Source organism: Accipiter gentilis, chromosome 24, assembly GCF_929443795.1.
Source record: "Accipiter gentilis chromosome 24, bAccGen1.1, whole genome shotgun sequence".
NCBI classification, from domain to species: Eukaryota; Metazoa; Chordata; class Aves; order Accipitriformes; family Accipitridae; genus Astur; species Astur gentilis.
The window spans coordinates 1461981-1476378 of record NC_064903.1 but is presented as its reverse complement, the minus strand read 5'-3'; the positions used below and the strand labels follow the sequence as shown (position 1 = coordinate 1476378).

Genomic DNA, 14398 nt, shown 5'->3' with positions numbered 1-14398 from the left:
TAATTAAGCACAAAGGTTGAGAGGGCTCTTGAGCACAGGTCTAGCCTAGCAAAACCATCCTATGAAAGGACTCTTGCAGCTAAAGAAAACAGGTTCAGCCAGAGTCACGGGCTAGAAGCTGAGGCCAACAATTCAAATGGGAATAAGGGAGGTGCCACTAACCATGGGATTCATTAGCCACCGAATCTACGTGAAAGGACTTCATGCTCTGGAAGTGCTTGAATAAAGATCCACTGTCTTTGTGAGAGAAGAGCTTTAGGTGAACAGAAGACACCCTCGAGCCAAGAAGGAGTTACTGGGCTCTGTACATGCAGAAGCGCATGAAACGCTGGCCTGTAATATGCATGGAGAGATCGGAGGCACCAGCCTGCTCCAGCAACTGCTGGTGCTATGGCCCAGATTCATCCTTTCGGGGCTAAACACATCACTGAGGTGCCTTCTACAGCTGGTGGGAAGAGATAGCCATGTCCAAAGTGCAGCTCCTCCTGCAGAAGATATCCATTGCCCTGTGGCATCACCCTGTCTCTTCTGGAAGTAGAAGAGGCTTTGGGAATGTGTTGGAATCTCTGTGGAGTCACTGAAATCCTCCAAATCTCAGGGATTTCTTACCTCAGTCCCTCCCTATTTGCTCTCGCTACAGGACCCTACCGTTCCTCAAGGCTCTGGGACAGTGGCAGCAGGGAAGCACACATTGGAGATTTCTGAGGTTTTCTTTAAGCATCAGGAGAGAGCTCCCAGGGGAGATCTAATGGAGTTAAAAATTATCCCCCCCAACATTCAGTCCATGCCAGTGCAAGCCCAGCCGCCCAGCACCCCGCAGCCGAAGCAGGAGTCTGAGTCATGTCCCAGCCATCATGAAGACAAGAATGAGACCACGTTCAAAATTAATATATATTTTTATTGAATAGTTGCTCTAAGTGGGCTTGTGAAGCCACCCATAGAATTACTTCTTTCATCTCAGCAGTGGTTCAGTAACAGTTATTAGCTTTGCAAGAGAAGAAAACCAAACAGAAGAGGGTGCATTAAAATAAATAGGTTATTTTTTTCTTATCTTTAAAATAAACTTTTCAAATAAATACTTTGGTTTTTTTTATTTTTTTTTCCCTTAAAAGGTACAAGAGTATTGTCAAAAACCAGCCATCAGGTTATAAACATATATTATACCTTATAGAAAGGAACCCAAATAAAGACAGCCGGGGGAGGGATCTCTTTATACACTGTACAGAATGCCTTTGTACCAATTAAATAGAGAATTAGAGGCTTCGGTTCTTGGTACGAGACTCTCCTTTGAAGCCAAGGGTGATCCATCTTCTAAGGAGAACTTTGTGCTGAAGACACCTGGGGAGGCAGGAGGCTGCACGGCCGCTGCCCGTCCGCAGAGCATCGCAAAGGCCTGAGGGAACCGCTGGGAAAGGACGGGCAGAGGGGAAAGGGAGGGGAAGGAAGGGGGAAAGGGGCTCCGCTGGGACAGAGCGGCAGCACGGGCCAGGCGGGGACCAGCCGTGCCAGCTCCAGGATGACCACACGCCTCAGGGCTGATGCTGCCGTTGGGACAGAGGGTGTGAGAAACCTCCTCTCCCAATGCCCAGGCCAGCTCACCAGCATGGGTTTGGTCCTGCTCATGCTGAAGCCCTTTGGGGTGCTGCAGGAAGGTGCAGCAGGAGAGAGACCCGGCGAGAGACCTCGCACTGCTTCCCCTCGCCCGGCACTCGCACATTCCCTCTGCCCCACGGAGGCGCGTGATCTCTTCCCATCCATCCGACGTCCCTCCTGCCTGCAGTCCTCCTGCAAGGGGACCGTTCAGCCTCCCTGGCTTGTGCCCTCAGGGGATTCTTCCACAACATCACCCCAAGCAGGACAACGGATCTCACCCACGCAAGCTCCCAACCTCCACTCTGGGAGAAAGAGTTTGCAAGAGATCCCGATGCTCACTGAGAAATGCCCCGAAGCAAACTGAGCCCAAAGAGATCACAGCTCTGGTTTGGCCCACATGGACCAGATGCCGACCAGCAGCCTCCAGCTGCTGCAAGCATCCCGCAGGTCTGGGGTCCGCGGGCTCCTTCAAGGAGACAAGCCTGAACTGGATCCTGCTGAAGACCAAGATTGGGCTTTGGGGTGGGGGTACATCCCTTATCTACTTTCCTCACATGGTGATCACAAGAAGTTAGACCTTCCAATATCCGAAGACCTCCCAGTTTTCTCCAGCCTCGAAACACCCAAGGGCCAGAGACAGAGCAAACTAACAAAGCAGGTGCTGGAAACAGCAAGTTTGGGGCACGGTGTGCTCCTTCCCTGTGCCATCCAGTTGTGCAAACCTTGCAGCAGCTCCTCTCACCCCTCTGCTCATCCCTCTTTATTGCACTAAAGCAGCCGTTCATAAACTGTTACTCTGTGCTTTGGCATCTTTTGGTCAATGACACTTGCCCGCCAGTCTTCGGGCTCACACATGGGGATGGGGAAGAGCGAACTCAGTGGGATTTTATGGGAATCTTGAGAGTAGAGTCGCAAAGAGCTTCCCCCCTATTCTTTGAGGGACTTGGCTGGCACTGACGTTTCTCAGGGATGGGTGGACAGCAGCCTGAGGACTACTTCTGCCCTTCCACCAGGAGGGATGGGGAGCTGGGATGGGAGGGAGACTCCACCTTGGTCCCCAGTGACCCCTCCTCACCAGTGCTGGGACTGATCACACGTTTGCCAGTAAGGAAGGGGGGACTGCAGGACCAAGGGAAGTCTTGGGGAAAGCAAGCACCAGCAGGAGCTTTTGCATGGAGGGAGCTTTGGAGGTCTGGGTGGGAAGAGGAGGCTCCTGCATTGGGAGCAGAGCAGGGGGAGCTCGGGTCCTGCTCAGTAGCTCTGTCCTCCTGCTCCTTTGGCACCTGAGTCTCTCTTTCCCTGTCTAAATCTGCCCTACAGCCCTGCACATTTCCTGGCAAAGGAGCCCACCACCGGTAGAGACACACAACACAGAGAAACGTTCCCTTGCAAAGCAGATCCATCCTTGTCAAATCACAGGGGCACAGGGAAAACAGAGGACTCAACATGCGACTCTCCCAAAAGAAAACCAAAAAAGACACGTCAGGACAGAGAGAAACCCAAACTGCCAGGACAAGCAGCTGCAAACGAACATCTGGAGCAGATGTTATCTGACTCATTCCAGGGTGGGGCAGGAAAGGGGCTCACAACCCCAACCAAAATTGGAGTCCTCTCTGCAGGGAAACCAAACTGTCTGGCAGCCAGAGATGGGGAGGGAGCAGGATGGATCTGGTCTGAAGATGTTAGGAAAAGCTCAGGAAAAAAACATGATCAGAGACTACCCACAGCCTTCCTGACACCAGATGAGTTCAGTGAAGCAGAGCTGGCCTCCTTGGAGAGCTTTTGGCAGATCCCGACCTGTCCTTTCTGCTGAGAGCAAGGAATGGGAGCTCGCTGAGGCCCCCCCAGGTGGAGTGGGAAGCAGTAACCCCACGTGAAGCCACCAGCCCCTACGAGCAGGGTAGGGGCCAACAGCTCTAAACTTCTCTAGTCCGTGCAACCGCAAGGCCTGGATCCGGCTTTGCATTTTATCCTCAACACAGTCAAGCCAAAGCCCTGCGCCAGTCTGACAGCCCTCAGTGCCCACCTGGGGCTCTCCTCCTCTCCAATTCCCTTCTACTTGTGCCGTATTTCATAAAATAGATCTCGCAGGTTTGTCATTTCTTGGAGATGAGGCATTCAAGAGACCTGGCTGGACTCCTCAGCCTTGCACCCAGGCTATGGCATGATTCCCTGGTAGAAATGGGACTTCCGCACTGACCCAGAAAAAGCCCATTAGGTAGAAGGCGACTGGCAGGCGTCCTGGCCTCCTACCAATTTACTGAAGGTAAATATGCTGCAATAGTAGTGCAGGGCTCCGCCTCGCCGTGCTAGTGCCAAGCAAAACTGGCTCTGGGGAGCTGATACACGGACAGCCATCTTCTCATCCTACAGCTCCAGCACCTGGGGGAGGTCACCCCGTGCTTGCATGACTTCGGAGGCCGTGAAAATGATGAAGCTTCACATGTTGAGTCATTCCACCATCAGGAGAGGAAGCAATGAATTGCAAAGATACAGAGGTGGTAACTAAATTTACAAGTAGGATCCATTTAAAAAGGAGGAGGAAAAAAAAAAATCAAAGTAGAGCAAGTTGGAAAATTCTGTTCATTAGTTTTCTTTAAAAAGTTTCAATGAACTATTTCACATTCTCATTCAAGTGAGACAATTCCTCAAATCCTCAGTGGGAAAAGGGACCTTTTTTCCCTAAAAAAGTCTTACATTTGGGGGGAAAAAGAGGTTTAATCAGCACCAATAGAAAAGTGAACCGAGCGTTCAAAAAGAAGGGTGCCTCCTGGGGGAAGTCTCTTCCCCAAACATCGCTTGGAAGTAGGGAGCCAAGCAATTATTGGCATATGGATAAATATGTTTGCAATATATTTTATAACTGCTGCCACAGAGACATGGACTGATGGGAGTACACACAGCTCCAGGGCATGCTCTGAGAAGGTCACTGCCTTAAAACCCAAATGATTTCAGAGTCCAGGACTGGCCTCAGAGGATGTGCAAACTGCACAGATGTGGCCTTCTCCCTTCTTAATGCCAGGAGATCCTCACTGTAACCCAGAGCATCATCCTGAATTCCCCACAGCTTGTGGAAGTGGGCTCTCCACCTTTGGCCAGAGGAAGCATCTGTCAACATCCCCCCTCAGGCTCTAGGTTGAAATCAGGGTGAAGATTTTGGTCCTGTCCATAACATGCCCCAGGCACAAACTTCACACCAGGGATGGGATTCATCTCCCCTTCCACAGGGAACCAGGAATTCCGTGTTTGGGTCCTATTTGAGTCAAGGGAGACAGGCACCGCCAGAACATAATTTAATGAATAATGTTTTCAAGCAGGATGAATCACTCTCTGGAACTGTTTTTCTCTGCAACGGAGGGAGCTTGGATCAGCCGTGATTTTTAGATAGCAAATGTACGGAAAGAGGAATCCCATCATCAGAGTCTACCTCCTGCCTCACCCCACAGCCGGCACTAAATCCTACCCTCTTTCTGCAAAGCAGACCCCCCCAAGACAATCTGTAAACTTCCCTTCCCCTCTCTCCCGACTACCTAGGAACTAAAGGTCTAGGATTAGCAATAAACAGACTGGGAAATCATCTTCCAGCATGTGCAAGTGAACCAGGAAGCCAAACCTTGCATCTGGCACCATTCACAGCAGTATCATGAATATTATTAGTAATAGACCTAGCCATCCTAACGTTATATTTATATATACAAAAATAGATCCACAGAACTCTACGTAAAGAGGTGGCTGAGGGAAGGCGACGGATGAGCCCTGGATGGCAGGTTCTTGGAGGAAGCCAAGGGACATGTTGCATATATTTCTCCAGGGGAATCACTCGCTTCCCTCTGCACTCACACACCTCGGAAGGGGGACAGGGCAGGCAGAGCCGAGCACTGGGACATCATCCTGGCTCCAAACTCCCCCAACCGATAGGCCGACGTCAGCGGGGTCACAGCTGAGAGCTGGTGCCATGCATTTGCAAGTGGAGATGGGGCTGAGACCAGGACCAGGAGGAGCTCCCCTCAACTGCAGCGATGGGTTGGGCTTATTATTATCACAGCAAGTCGGCCGTGAAGCACTGACCCCAATTCAGGTTTCCTTCTGGTCTGCAGATGGCCCAGCCCCAGGGCTTGGTTCAGACCCATCTCCAGTTTGCCGCAGGCAGCCGCCGTTGCAGAATACCCTCAGCAGTGCCAGCGGGATTTGCCTACCGCTGGTGTTGGTGTGACACGCCGGTGGGCCAAGGAAAGCGAGGTGAGGACTCAAAGGCAACTTCTGCAGGGAGGGAAGCTTGGGCTCCCATCTTTCGACACCTTCTTCTGCTTCTGTTTCCCTCCAGCCCAAAGCAGGAGTTGCAGAAGTCCCTGCTGGGAAGTCCCCCAGGTCTGGTGCTAATTGACAGGGAGAGCAGTGCAAGTGGCAGCTATTGACAGTTGGGTTTAGGGTATTTTTTCTTAAAGTGAATTCAGTGCTGGTGGAAGGTACCAGATCGGGGCTCTCAGGGCTCAAGGGTGGAGCTGGTGCCTGTGGCACCTGCTCGGTGGTGGGACGGAGCTGGGCAGCAGCTCCCATCTCGCCAGGGTTTATGCTCTGGAAGCAGCTCTTCAAGGCTTTGGGAAATGAATGGCAATTTCAAACCAGTTTCTTGTTCTCAGCCAAATCCCAGAGGGGACCTTTCCCTCACTGCAGTCGGGCAGAAGCGAGTGGGCTGGGCTGCCTCCGATAGCTCCTTCCCCTGCCAGAAGGTTTCTAAAGCTTCCCACACCTTCCCTTCCTCTTTGAGACAGAAAAATACGATGCCACCTCTTTTTGAAGCTCGCTTGCTTCTCCCAGTGGCTTCCAAGCCCAGAGGGAAGCCACTGCCACCGGTGGGAGCCCATGGCACCCCAGCCCCTTGGGGAAAGCGGCTGAGAGGAGAGAGGCCACCCACAAAAAGTGCTGGAGAGGGGCGGGGGGGGAGGTCTGGCTCCTGGAGGACTCTTGCACAGGGGATGCGTTGACCTGCCTCTTCCCCCCCCATCAGGAAGGAAGATACCATGGGGCAGCGGCAGCTCCTAAAACCCTCTGAGAGCAGAGGACTCCCCGGGTCACCCTTCCCCATGGGGCACGGCCAGGGAGGGCACCTGCAGCTCTCTCTGCCTCTCCTGGTCCCTCACCCGTGTGTGCAAAAACCACCGTTTCCCACCAGCCGGGTGCCAGCTCCCAGGGCCACCCAGCCGCCTTCGTGTTCCCAGGGGCTGGGGGACCCCCCAAGTTCACCCGTCTCCTTCCTGAAAGGTGATGGTGGGTAGGGACGAGCGTTGCAGAGCGGAGGGAGCCGAAGGAGGAGGGGGATGGAGGGGAGACGAGGAGGAGGAGGAGGAGGAGGAGGAGGAGGAAGGAAGAGGAGTAAAGCCTGCTTCTCCTCCCCGGGAGGGTCATACCGGCTTATCCAGCGTCTTGGGGAAAGGCGTGCCGCTGGAGGAGGAGATCTTTCTGCAGACCGTATTGGTGTGGCTCTGGCAGCGGCAGCCGGGTCGTTTCAGGCCGTCATAACCCCGCTGGCAAAGTTTGAGGCACCCCAGGGTAGGAAAGTAGCAGCAGAGGCAGGGCATGAGGAGAGAGAGGAAGCTCATGGCAGCCCAGCGGGCACAGCAGGACCCCGGCCCGCAGGAGCAGGGGTCGTCGGCGCAGGTGTCCTCGTCGTCGGTGGAGCAGTGGTAGAAGAGACCCTTGACGCAGCAGAGGCAAGTCCCGTAGTCGAGGAGGCTCTCGGGGGAGCAGAGGCAGCGCTGGTTGCAGAGCCAGCAGGAGGGCAGGCTGCGGGCGGCCGTGCAGCGGGCGCATTTGCATCGCCCGCACTCCTCGCAGATGAAGAGGTGGCCGGTGTGGAGGGTGGGCTTCTCCGCCACCCCCTTCAGCGGCGATTCCTCCGGTTTCAGCTCGCCGGCCCGGGGCTGCGTCCGGATGAGGGAATGCCCGGAGTGGGAGGGCGTGAGGCTGCTCAGGAGTCGCTGGTCGGAGGCGGTGGTGCTTTGGGAGACAGAGCTGGCCGTGCTGGAATGGCTCATGTGTTGCTGCAAAGGTGGCATCTGGTGCTGTTGGCTGTGGCTGCGGTGCAGGTCCTGGAAGGTGGAAGACGCCAGGCGGTCCTGGGACCACTCTTGCTTGTGCGGTGGCTGGGACAGGGATGGGTTGGAGCGGGCTTGCTGGAAGCAGACAGCCGGTCTCTCCACGTAGTTGTTGCTGGCACGGATGGAGCGGATTTGGTCAATGGACAGGACCTGCTGGAAGTCCTCAGCGGGTGGGTCCATCGTCTCGTCACAGCTGAGTTCAGCCACACTGGAAGAGAGCTGCATTTCCAGGAGCGAGGAGACCCTGCGGCATCAGGGCACATCTAAAAATCCTGAAGGATGGGGCAGGAAGACAGAGAAAACATTTGTGTTACATTTTATAATGGATCCATCCACACAGACCGGGAAGCAAAGACTGGCTGGAGAACTCCTAATGCAGTTACTTCCAACAATCAGACTCAAAGTACTTCTGTGCCTGCGGAGACGTAGGCTGGACATGTCCAAAAGGCAAGGGCTGTAAGAGCTGTCCCTTGAAACAGGGCGGGACAGCATCCCCCCATGCTTTTGAGCTTTTCGTGTCCTTCCAGAGGAATTCCCACCCCTTGCCAGCACTGAGGGACCCTGTTTGTCCTCCCTCTCCTTCCCCAGGGTAAAGCGCCTGTCCTCTCTAGAGGAGGGGAAACTTGAAGCTGTGACTTATCCAAAGCCAGTGACAGAACTGGGAACGGCATCTCCTCTGGAGCAGGAGACTCTGTTTTGGGGCTTCCCGGTACACCCCGAGCAGCCTCCCAGTGCTGTACCCTGAACACACCAGGGGCACAGGGATGGAGGGGGTCTGAACACATCTCATTTCAGGCAGCAGCAGCAACAAATTGCAACTAATGAGGCACACACTTGGCCAGGGACAGGCCAAGCCCACAGACTCCCCGAGTCCTGGCGGTTCCCACTGCAGCATCCCTTTTTCCCATACGCAACCCAGCGACAGCCCAGGAACCAATTTACCCCCGTCACGAACGCCGAGAAGGGCAGGTTTCTCTTTAACCCCGGCACAAACACAGGGTGAAGCAGGGAAAGCTGACTTCGCAGCAGGCAAGCCCCGTCTTGCTCCTTGCACCCGAGGTTGCCATGCTGTTTGCTGTTGTTTTCAGGAAACGGCACTTCCCGAGGCTGCAGCACTGGCAGCGGCGCCTGCTTTATCCGGAGGGAGGGTCAGGACCATCCGAGGGCTGTGGGCTGGGGCAGGGAGAACGCCCCATCCCACAACTTACACCCCCCGCCCGGCCCCGGCAGGTTTGACCTGATGGCATCAGCCCCATCGCCAAAACCTGGGGCTGCCAGACCTTGCCGCTGGTGTCTGGGTAAAACCTCCGCGGGGCTGGGTGAGGAGAAGGGGCAGGCAGGAGGGGGTCTGCAACGGAGCCAGGTCTTGGCCCTGAGGAGGAAGGGAGAGAGAAACCTCCCGCTTCTGCTCCCTGCAAAACAGAGCCGCCCAGGAGCGCACAGAGGATGGAAGCAATTCATCGCATGCCAGACCCCAGCGAAGAGCTTTCCCCCAGCGCTTCCAGCCCAGATTTCAGTATCGGATACGTGCTTTCCGTGCACAGCCAACTTCCCCGGGACAAAGCCATTCTCCTCTGGCAGATCAAATAAGTGATCCCTCAGTGACACAGATACTGTCACGGTGCCCGGGCCCGCAGGAAGACTCTGTTTCAATAGAAAGCTCCCCACCGGCGTTGCACATGGTCAGCAGGCCAGGCGGCCGGCGGCGGCGGAGGCTTTCAAGTAGGTGAGGGGCCACAGGTAGAATCTGCTCATGCAGCAGAGAGAGGCGGAGGGAAGATTGATTTTCATTAGCTAGGCTGACCTTGAAGAGCAGGGAAAAGCAAAGGCAACTTACTTTGACTGTTCAAGCAAGATCTGGTCTCTCCCATCCCCCTCCCCCCGGAAAGAAAAGGCAACTGATCTGCTTAGATTTGGGTTTTTCCTGCGCATGGAGCCCACCTGCCGTCCCCTCCACGCGATCTCAAGCGAGATGCTCACCCCATCCAGGGAGACGCAGACAGTGAATGAGTCGCTCTCCCAGGACACCCACAATTGATTTGTGCACCGATTTGTTTAACAGAAATATCAAGGTGAATTAGGAGGGCACGGCTGACCCAGGGAACGTTTTGTGAGCATGCTACCAGGATGAGAATGGGCCGCAGAGGCAAAACACCCTCTCGTGAGCTGTCACCTGCTGCCACCGAGCTCCTCACCTGGGAAGGTCTTACTAAAGCACGGGCCGGTGACCTGAAGCTCCCCGGACCCCCGAAGAGATACGACACGTCTCAGCCTGCAGCCAGGACCACGCAGAGGGGAGCAGAGAGCAGCCTCAGAGGATTCCCACGTCCCTCATGACCCAGATCCCATCTCAGGGTGGGATTGTTCAGGGGACAATGCTGATTTACAGCCAGGGAGGAGCTGCTCCCATCTGGGCGTCCATCCCTTCTAACCTGTGCGCTGGGATTTGGCAGGACTTGGGCATGAGGAATCAGCCAGCGAGACTCCCATCAGGTTCCTGTGCGGGGCTTGAAGCAAGGTGTGACCCAAAGGGAGGCAGAAGCTCCCACTGCGATGGAGGCAGTGGAACTGGGAGATAAAGAGCACCCAAAGGGCAGACCCAGTACAGGACACCCAAGCCTCTATGCAAGATCCGAAGCTCAGGAGACACGAGGAGACCTGTGAGCCACGCTTAGGCAGGAGGAGATGCACAGGGGACGCCGCGAGGAGGAGCAGAGCCCTGGGGACAGCAGGCAGAGAGAGGAGCCGGCAAGCGGGCCATGCGGTGCGCTGCAACACGGACACTTAGGATCTGGATCCAGGGCTTGGACACAGCATCCCGGGCAAAACAGGTCCTGGGAGGACCCGCAGCACTGAACTGGGGCCCGAATGCTCCTGGACCTACGATCCCCAGGTGTAGGGGTTAGACACGGACCCAGACTTGCCTGCTGGGGGGAGGCAAAGGTCCCTCTGGGACCCAAGGGGACATGAGCCAGAGGATCTGTGGGTCCTCCAGTCCAGCGGAATGGAGGGAAGAGGGACTGAATGACCGGAGCTGGGACCCTGCTCCTCCCGCCCCCCCCCCCCCAACTTGCTCCCAGCCCTCCCTCCCTGCTCCAGCCCGCTCCCGGGGCTGCAACCAGTCCATATCCCGGCCCCGACTGGTCCGACCATCCCCGAGGCACTGCCGCGCCCCTCCCTGCCTACCTGCCCGGCTGGGGGGGACCGGGGCAGCGTGTCCCCAGCCTCCTCCTCCTCCTCCTCCTCCTCCTCACACCCTGCCTGCGAGGCAGGCATGCCAGCCCCGGAAACCGGGCGAGCTTTATGGCCGCCAGCAGCCCCAAACATATAAAGTTCGTGTGATAATGGGCCAGAGGAGGGATCGTAAAAGCAAATGATTTACAGGCTGGAGGTGGCCGCAAGCCGGGGACGAGCTGCACGGGGCGCCCAGGTGGGAGAAAAGGGCTTTTTTTTTTTTCCCCCTCCGGAGGGACCCCCTCAGCCCGTCCCGGGTGGAGCGGGGCGGTGGCGGGAGGCTGATCCCGCGGGCAGCCCACGCGTAGCCCGGCTCCGGGCTGCAGCCCCCGTGCACCGGCTTCCCCCAGCCCTCCGCGCGACACACCCCACGCGTGGCTCGGCCCCGGCCCGCAGCCCCCCACCGTGCGCACAGACACACACACACACACACACACCCCCCGCCTTCCCAGGACCGTCCCCGCTCGGGACTCCCCAGCCCCGCCGTGCACACGACCCACGCGTGACGCCGACCCCCAGCCAGCCCCGCCGCGCACCCCCCACGCGTGCCCGGCACCCCCAGCCTCACCGCCCGCCGCCAGCCCTCCCACGTCCACGCCCCCCCCCCTCCCCCCCGACCACCACCTTCCCCTCGGCAAACGCCCCACGCGCGTCCCCTCCCCGTCCCGCCGCGGACTCACCCCCCCGCCGGCCCCGCCGCCGCTCCATCCGCCCGCGGAGCGCCGAGCCCGGCCGGGGCCAGCCCCGGGACGCCGGCGGCTCGACCTCCGCGGCGGAGCTGCCTAAAGGCGACCGGCCCCGGGCATGGACGCGGGGCGGCCGCCGCCCGGCCGGCCCCGCAACCGGGCCGCGCTCCCCGCGCCGGGGAAGGGCAGCGGGGCCGGGCCGGGCCGCCGGCGGGGAGAGCGAGGGAGAGGGCGGCGGGAGGGCTGCCCGGCTGCCGGTTGTGAATGCAGGCTCGTCCCCGGCGCTCCTTGTGAATGGGGGCAGCGTGGAGGATGGGAGGGAGGGAGGGATTTATTGCTGCCCGTTAGCATCTCTCTCTCTCTCTCTCCCTCTCTCTGCCGCTCGCCTTCCCGGAGCTGGAGCTCTTAATGCTTACCTAAGTGGCGTCATCCAGCTGAAATTGAATCGGCCCATTAGCAGTCCCCATAGAGCCCCGCGCATCCGCTCCCCAGATAATGACTGCAACGCAGCCCGGGGCTGCGGGATGCAGCAGGCACTATTTAAACGTTTCCGTCGGCCTCGGGCTCCGCTTCCCTCCCCGCACCCACCGGGACGGCCCACGCCGGGGCCCCGCCGCCCCCCGGCCCATCGTTCCCCCTCCCCGGGGACACCCGTGGCGGCCACGCTCGCCGGCCACGCTCGTCGTGGTCCGCGCTGCCCTCGGGTGTCGGCCCGGCCCGGCGGTGACACGCGGGACGGGCTCGGTTCGGTCCCACGGCCCGGGCAAGGTGGCGTGGGGAGCGCAGCGGGTTTGGCCGCAAAAGGGCCCGCGTCGGCTCCCGGGCCCCGTCACCTCGGGTCTGTAAACGGCGGCGAAGTGGGCGCAGCCACCTTCCCCCCTCTCACGCGCCCGTCTCACCGCTTCCCGGGCATCTCGGGAGGCATCCGCGAGAGCCCAGCCGCCGTCCACCCCCGAAACTGCCACAAAGTCTCAACTAATACCCGAACTAGCTCCTGTGATAGAAGCTCAGGGCAGAGGGGCTGGAAAGGGGCTTTTCCCTACCGAGAGCCACAGAACGAGCCCCCGCACATCCCGTTCTCCCAGAAACAAAAACCTCGGACCCGGGGTCCAAACGGGACCTGGACCTTCCGTCCCAGACGCGTCCCTGACTCGCTGCGCGCTCCCTCCTTGTGCTGCTTTCTCGAAGGCAACCACCGCTGCTCAGGGGCACCAGGGATCCTTGCGACAGATACCCCTCGGCCCCATTTATAAATAAATTGGACCTGGTTTGACAGCCCCAAAGACAGAAGGCCTCTCCTTGCTGACACTGGACATGGGCTACGGACCCCACCGGAGCTCCCACCCTCACTTTATTCCTCTCAACGCTTCCAGGCTGGTCACCCATCCATCCTTTCTGGTAGCATTCACCGGATGAGCAAAGCAACGTTACCAGCTCAGGGAAGGCTGAGAACCTGTCTCCAAGGAGTGAAGCTGAAGCCATCAAGCCCTCAACCATCCCAGCCGAGTCCCTAGCAGCACGGGAACCCGCTCCCCCGGGACGGGTAGCTGCCCGAGGCTCGGCCACGCGTTGTCGGTGTTCGCTGCCGATGGGCAGCGCGGGGTCTGGGGGTGTGAGAGTGGGGAGGGGTGAGGGGCAGAGTTGGAACGGGAAGAGAAGGAGCCTGAATAAGGGTGACAGAACCAGCTCTGCCGCTTTTTGCTCTAACAGATGGGTATAAACCAGGCTGATCCCACTGACCTCAGTGGCTCCCTCCCAGCTGATGCCAGCAGAAGCACCGGAGTCCTCCCCAACACGGGCCAGTGGCTCTACTCTCCCTGCGTGGTACCCAGCTGAGCCTTTCCAGGCTCATTTGTAGGCATTTCTAGGCTAAGGGTTCCTCCATCTCCATAGGATCCCACCAGAGATGCTCCTCCAGGAGGAGTTTCTCCAAGAGGAACGAGTCCCTGACAGCATTCCTCAGCCTGGGCTACAGCTCGGAGCCTTAACGCTGCATCTCTCTGCGCTCCCACGAGCCCCTCCTCTTCTCCCCATCGCTCTCAGCTCCCTCTTTAAAGGCACAGAAAGGAACCGAGTTGCCCGGTTCCAAGCGACTGCCAGCTGGCTGCGGGCACCTGACTCCTAAAAGCACGTGTGATGTCCTCCCTTTCTCCCAGCCCAAATCTATCACTCCCACCTTGAGGTGCCGGTGATTCAGGCTTCCCTCCGCTGGCTCACAGCATCCCTAGCGCAGCCTGCGTCGTGCTCAGCCAGCGCTGCTTTATTCCTCACCCGCTGCCGAGGGAGGGCCGAAAAGGCATGAATGCAGAGATACCGAGACAAGTGGGAGGGTGGGAAGCGGAGGGAGAATAGCAGCCTCCTGGTGAGTTATTGACCGCAGCATCTCTGAAGAGGAGGGCTGGGAACCCGAATGCATTTGCAAAGCAGAAAAGTTTAGAGCTGCTCCCAAAGGAAGGGTCTGGGACAGAGCCTCTGGCAGGTTTTCGGCTGTTGGAAGGGGGATGTGGTCCCCTGACGGTGCACAGCCGCGATATGAGCCGTGTCAGAGGAAGGTGTGAGACTCCGTTCGATTTCTGACAATCTCTCCCGGCGCAGGGTCTGCGGGAGCGAGCGGCTGCCCCTGAACGGAGGGTTTAACATCCCTCCCGCAGCGCTGCGACAGCTCGGGCTGCGCCCCATGCACCTTCGAAGCCACTACCTGCAACTGATCCCAGCTCCTCTTAACTGGTCTTTTGAATCGGTTTCACTCCTCCTCCCAGTTTGAATCTGCCACCTTTTAACCCCTCG

General features: G+C 58.1%; 1 protein-coding gene across 3 annotated transcripts; it reads right to left on the bottom strand.

The window, feature by feature from the left end:
- Positions 1-877: 877 nt before the first annotated feature.
- Positions 878-13862, bottom strand: SPRY3 (sprouty RTK signaling antagonist 3). 3 transcript variants are annotated; one of them, XM_049827458.1, is made up of 2 exons: positions 13788-13862; positions 878-7963 (listed from the first exon to the last, which is right to left on the bottom strand). In XM_049827458.1, the coding sequence occupies exon 2, from the start codon at positions 7914-7916 to the stop codon at positions 6996-6998; it is 921 nt and encodes a 306-aa protein (XP_049683415.1). In that variant the 5' UTR covers positions 7917-7963; positions 13788-13862; the 3' UTR covers positions 878-6995. The 3 variants fall into 3 exon arrangements, with proteins under 3 accessions (XP_049683415.1, XP_049683414.1, XP_049683416.1); XM_049827457.1 differs by lacking the exon at positions 13788-13862 and adding an exon at positions 12028-12099; XM_049827459.1 differs by lacking the exon at positions 13788-13862 and adding an exon at positions 11606-11694.
- Positions 13863-14398: the final 536 nt, after the last annotated feature.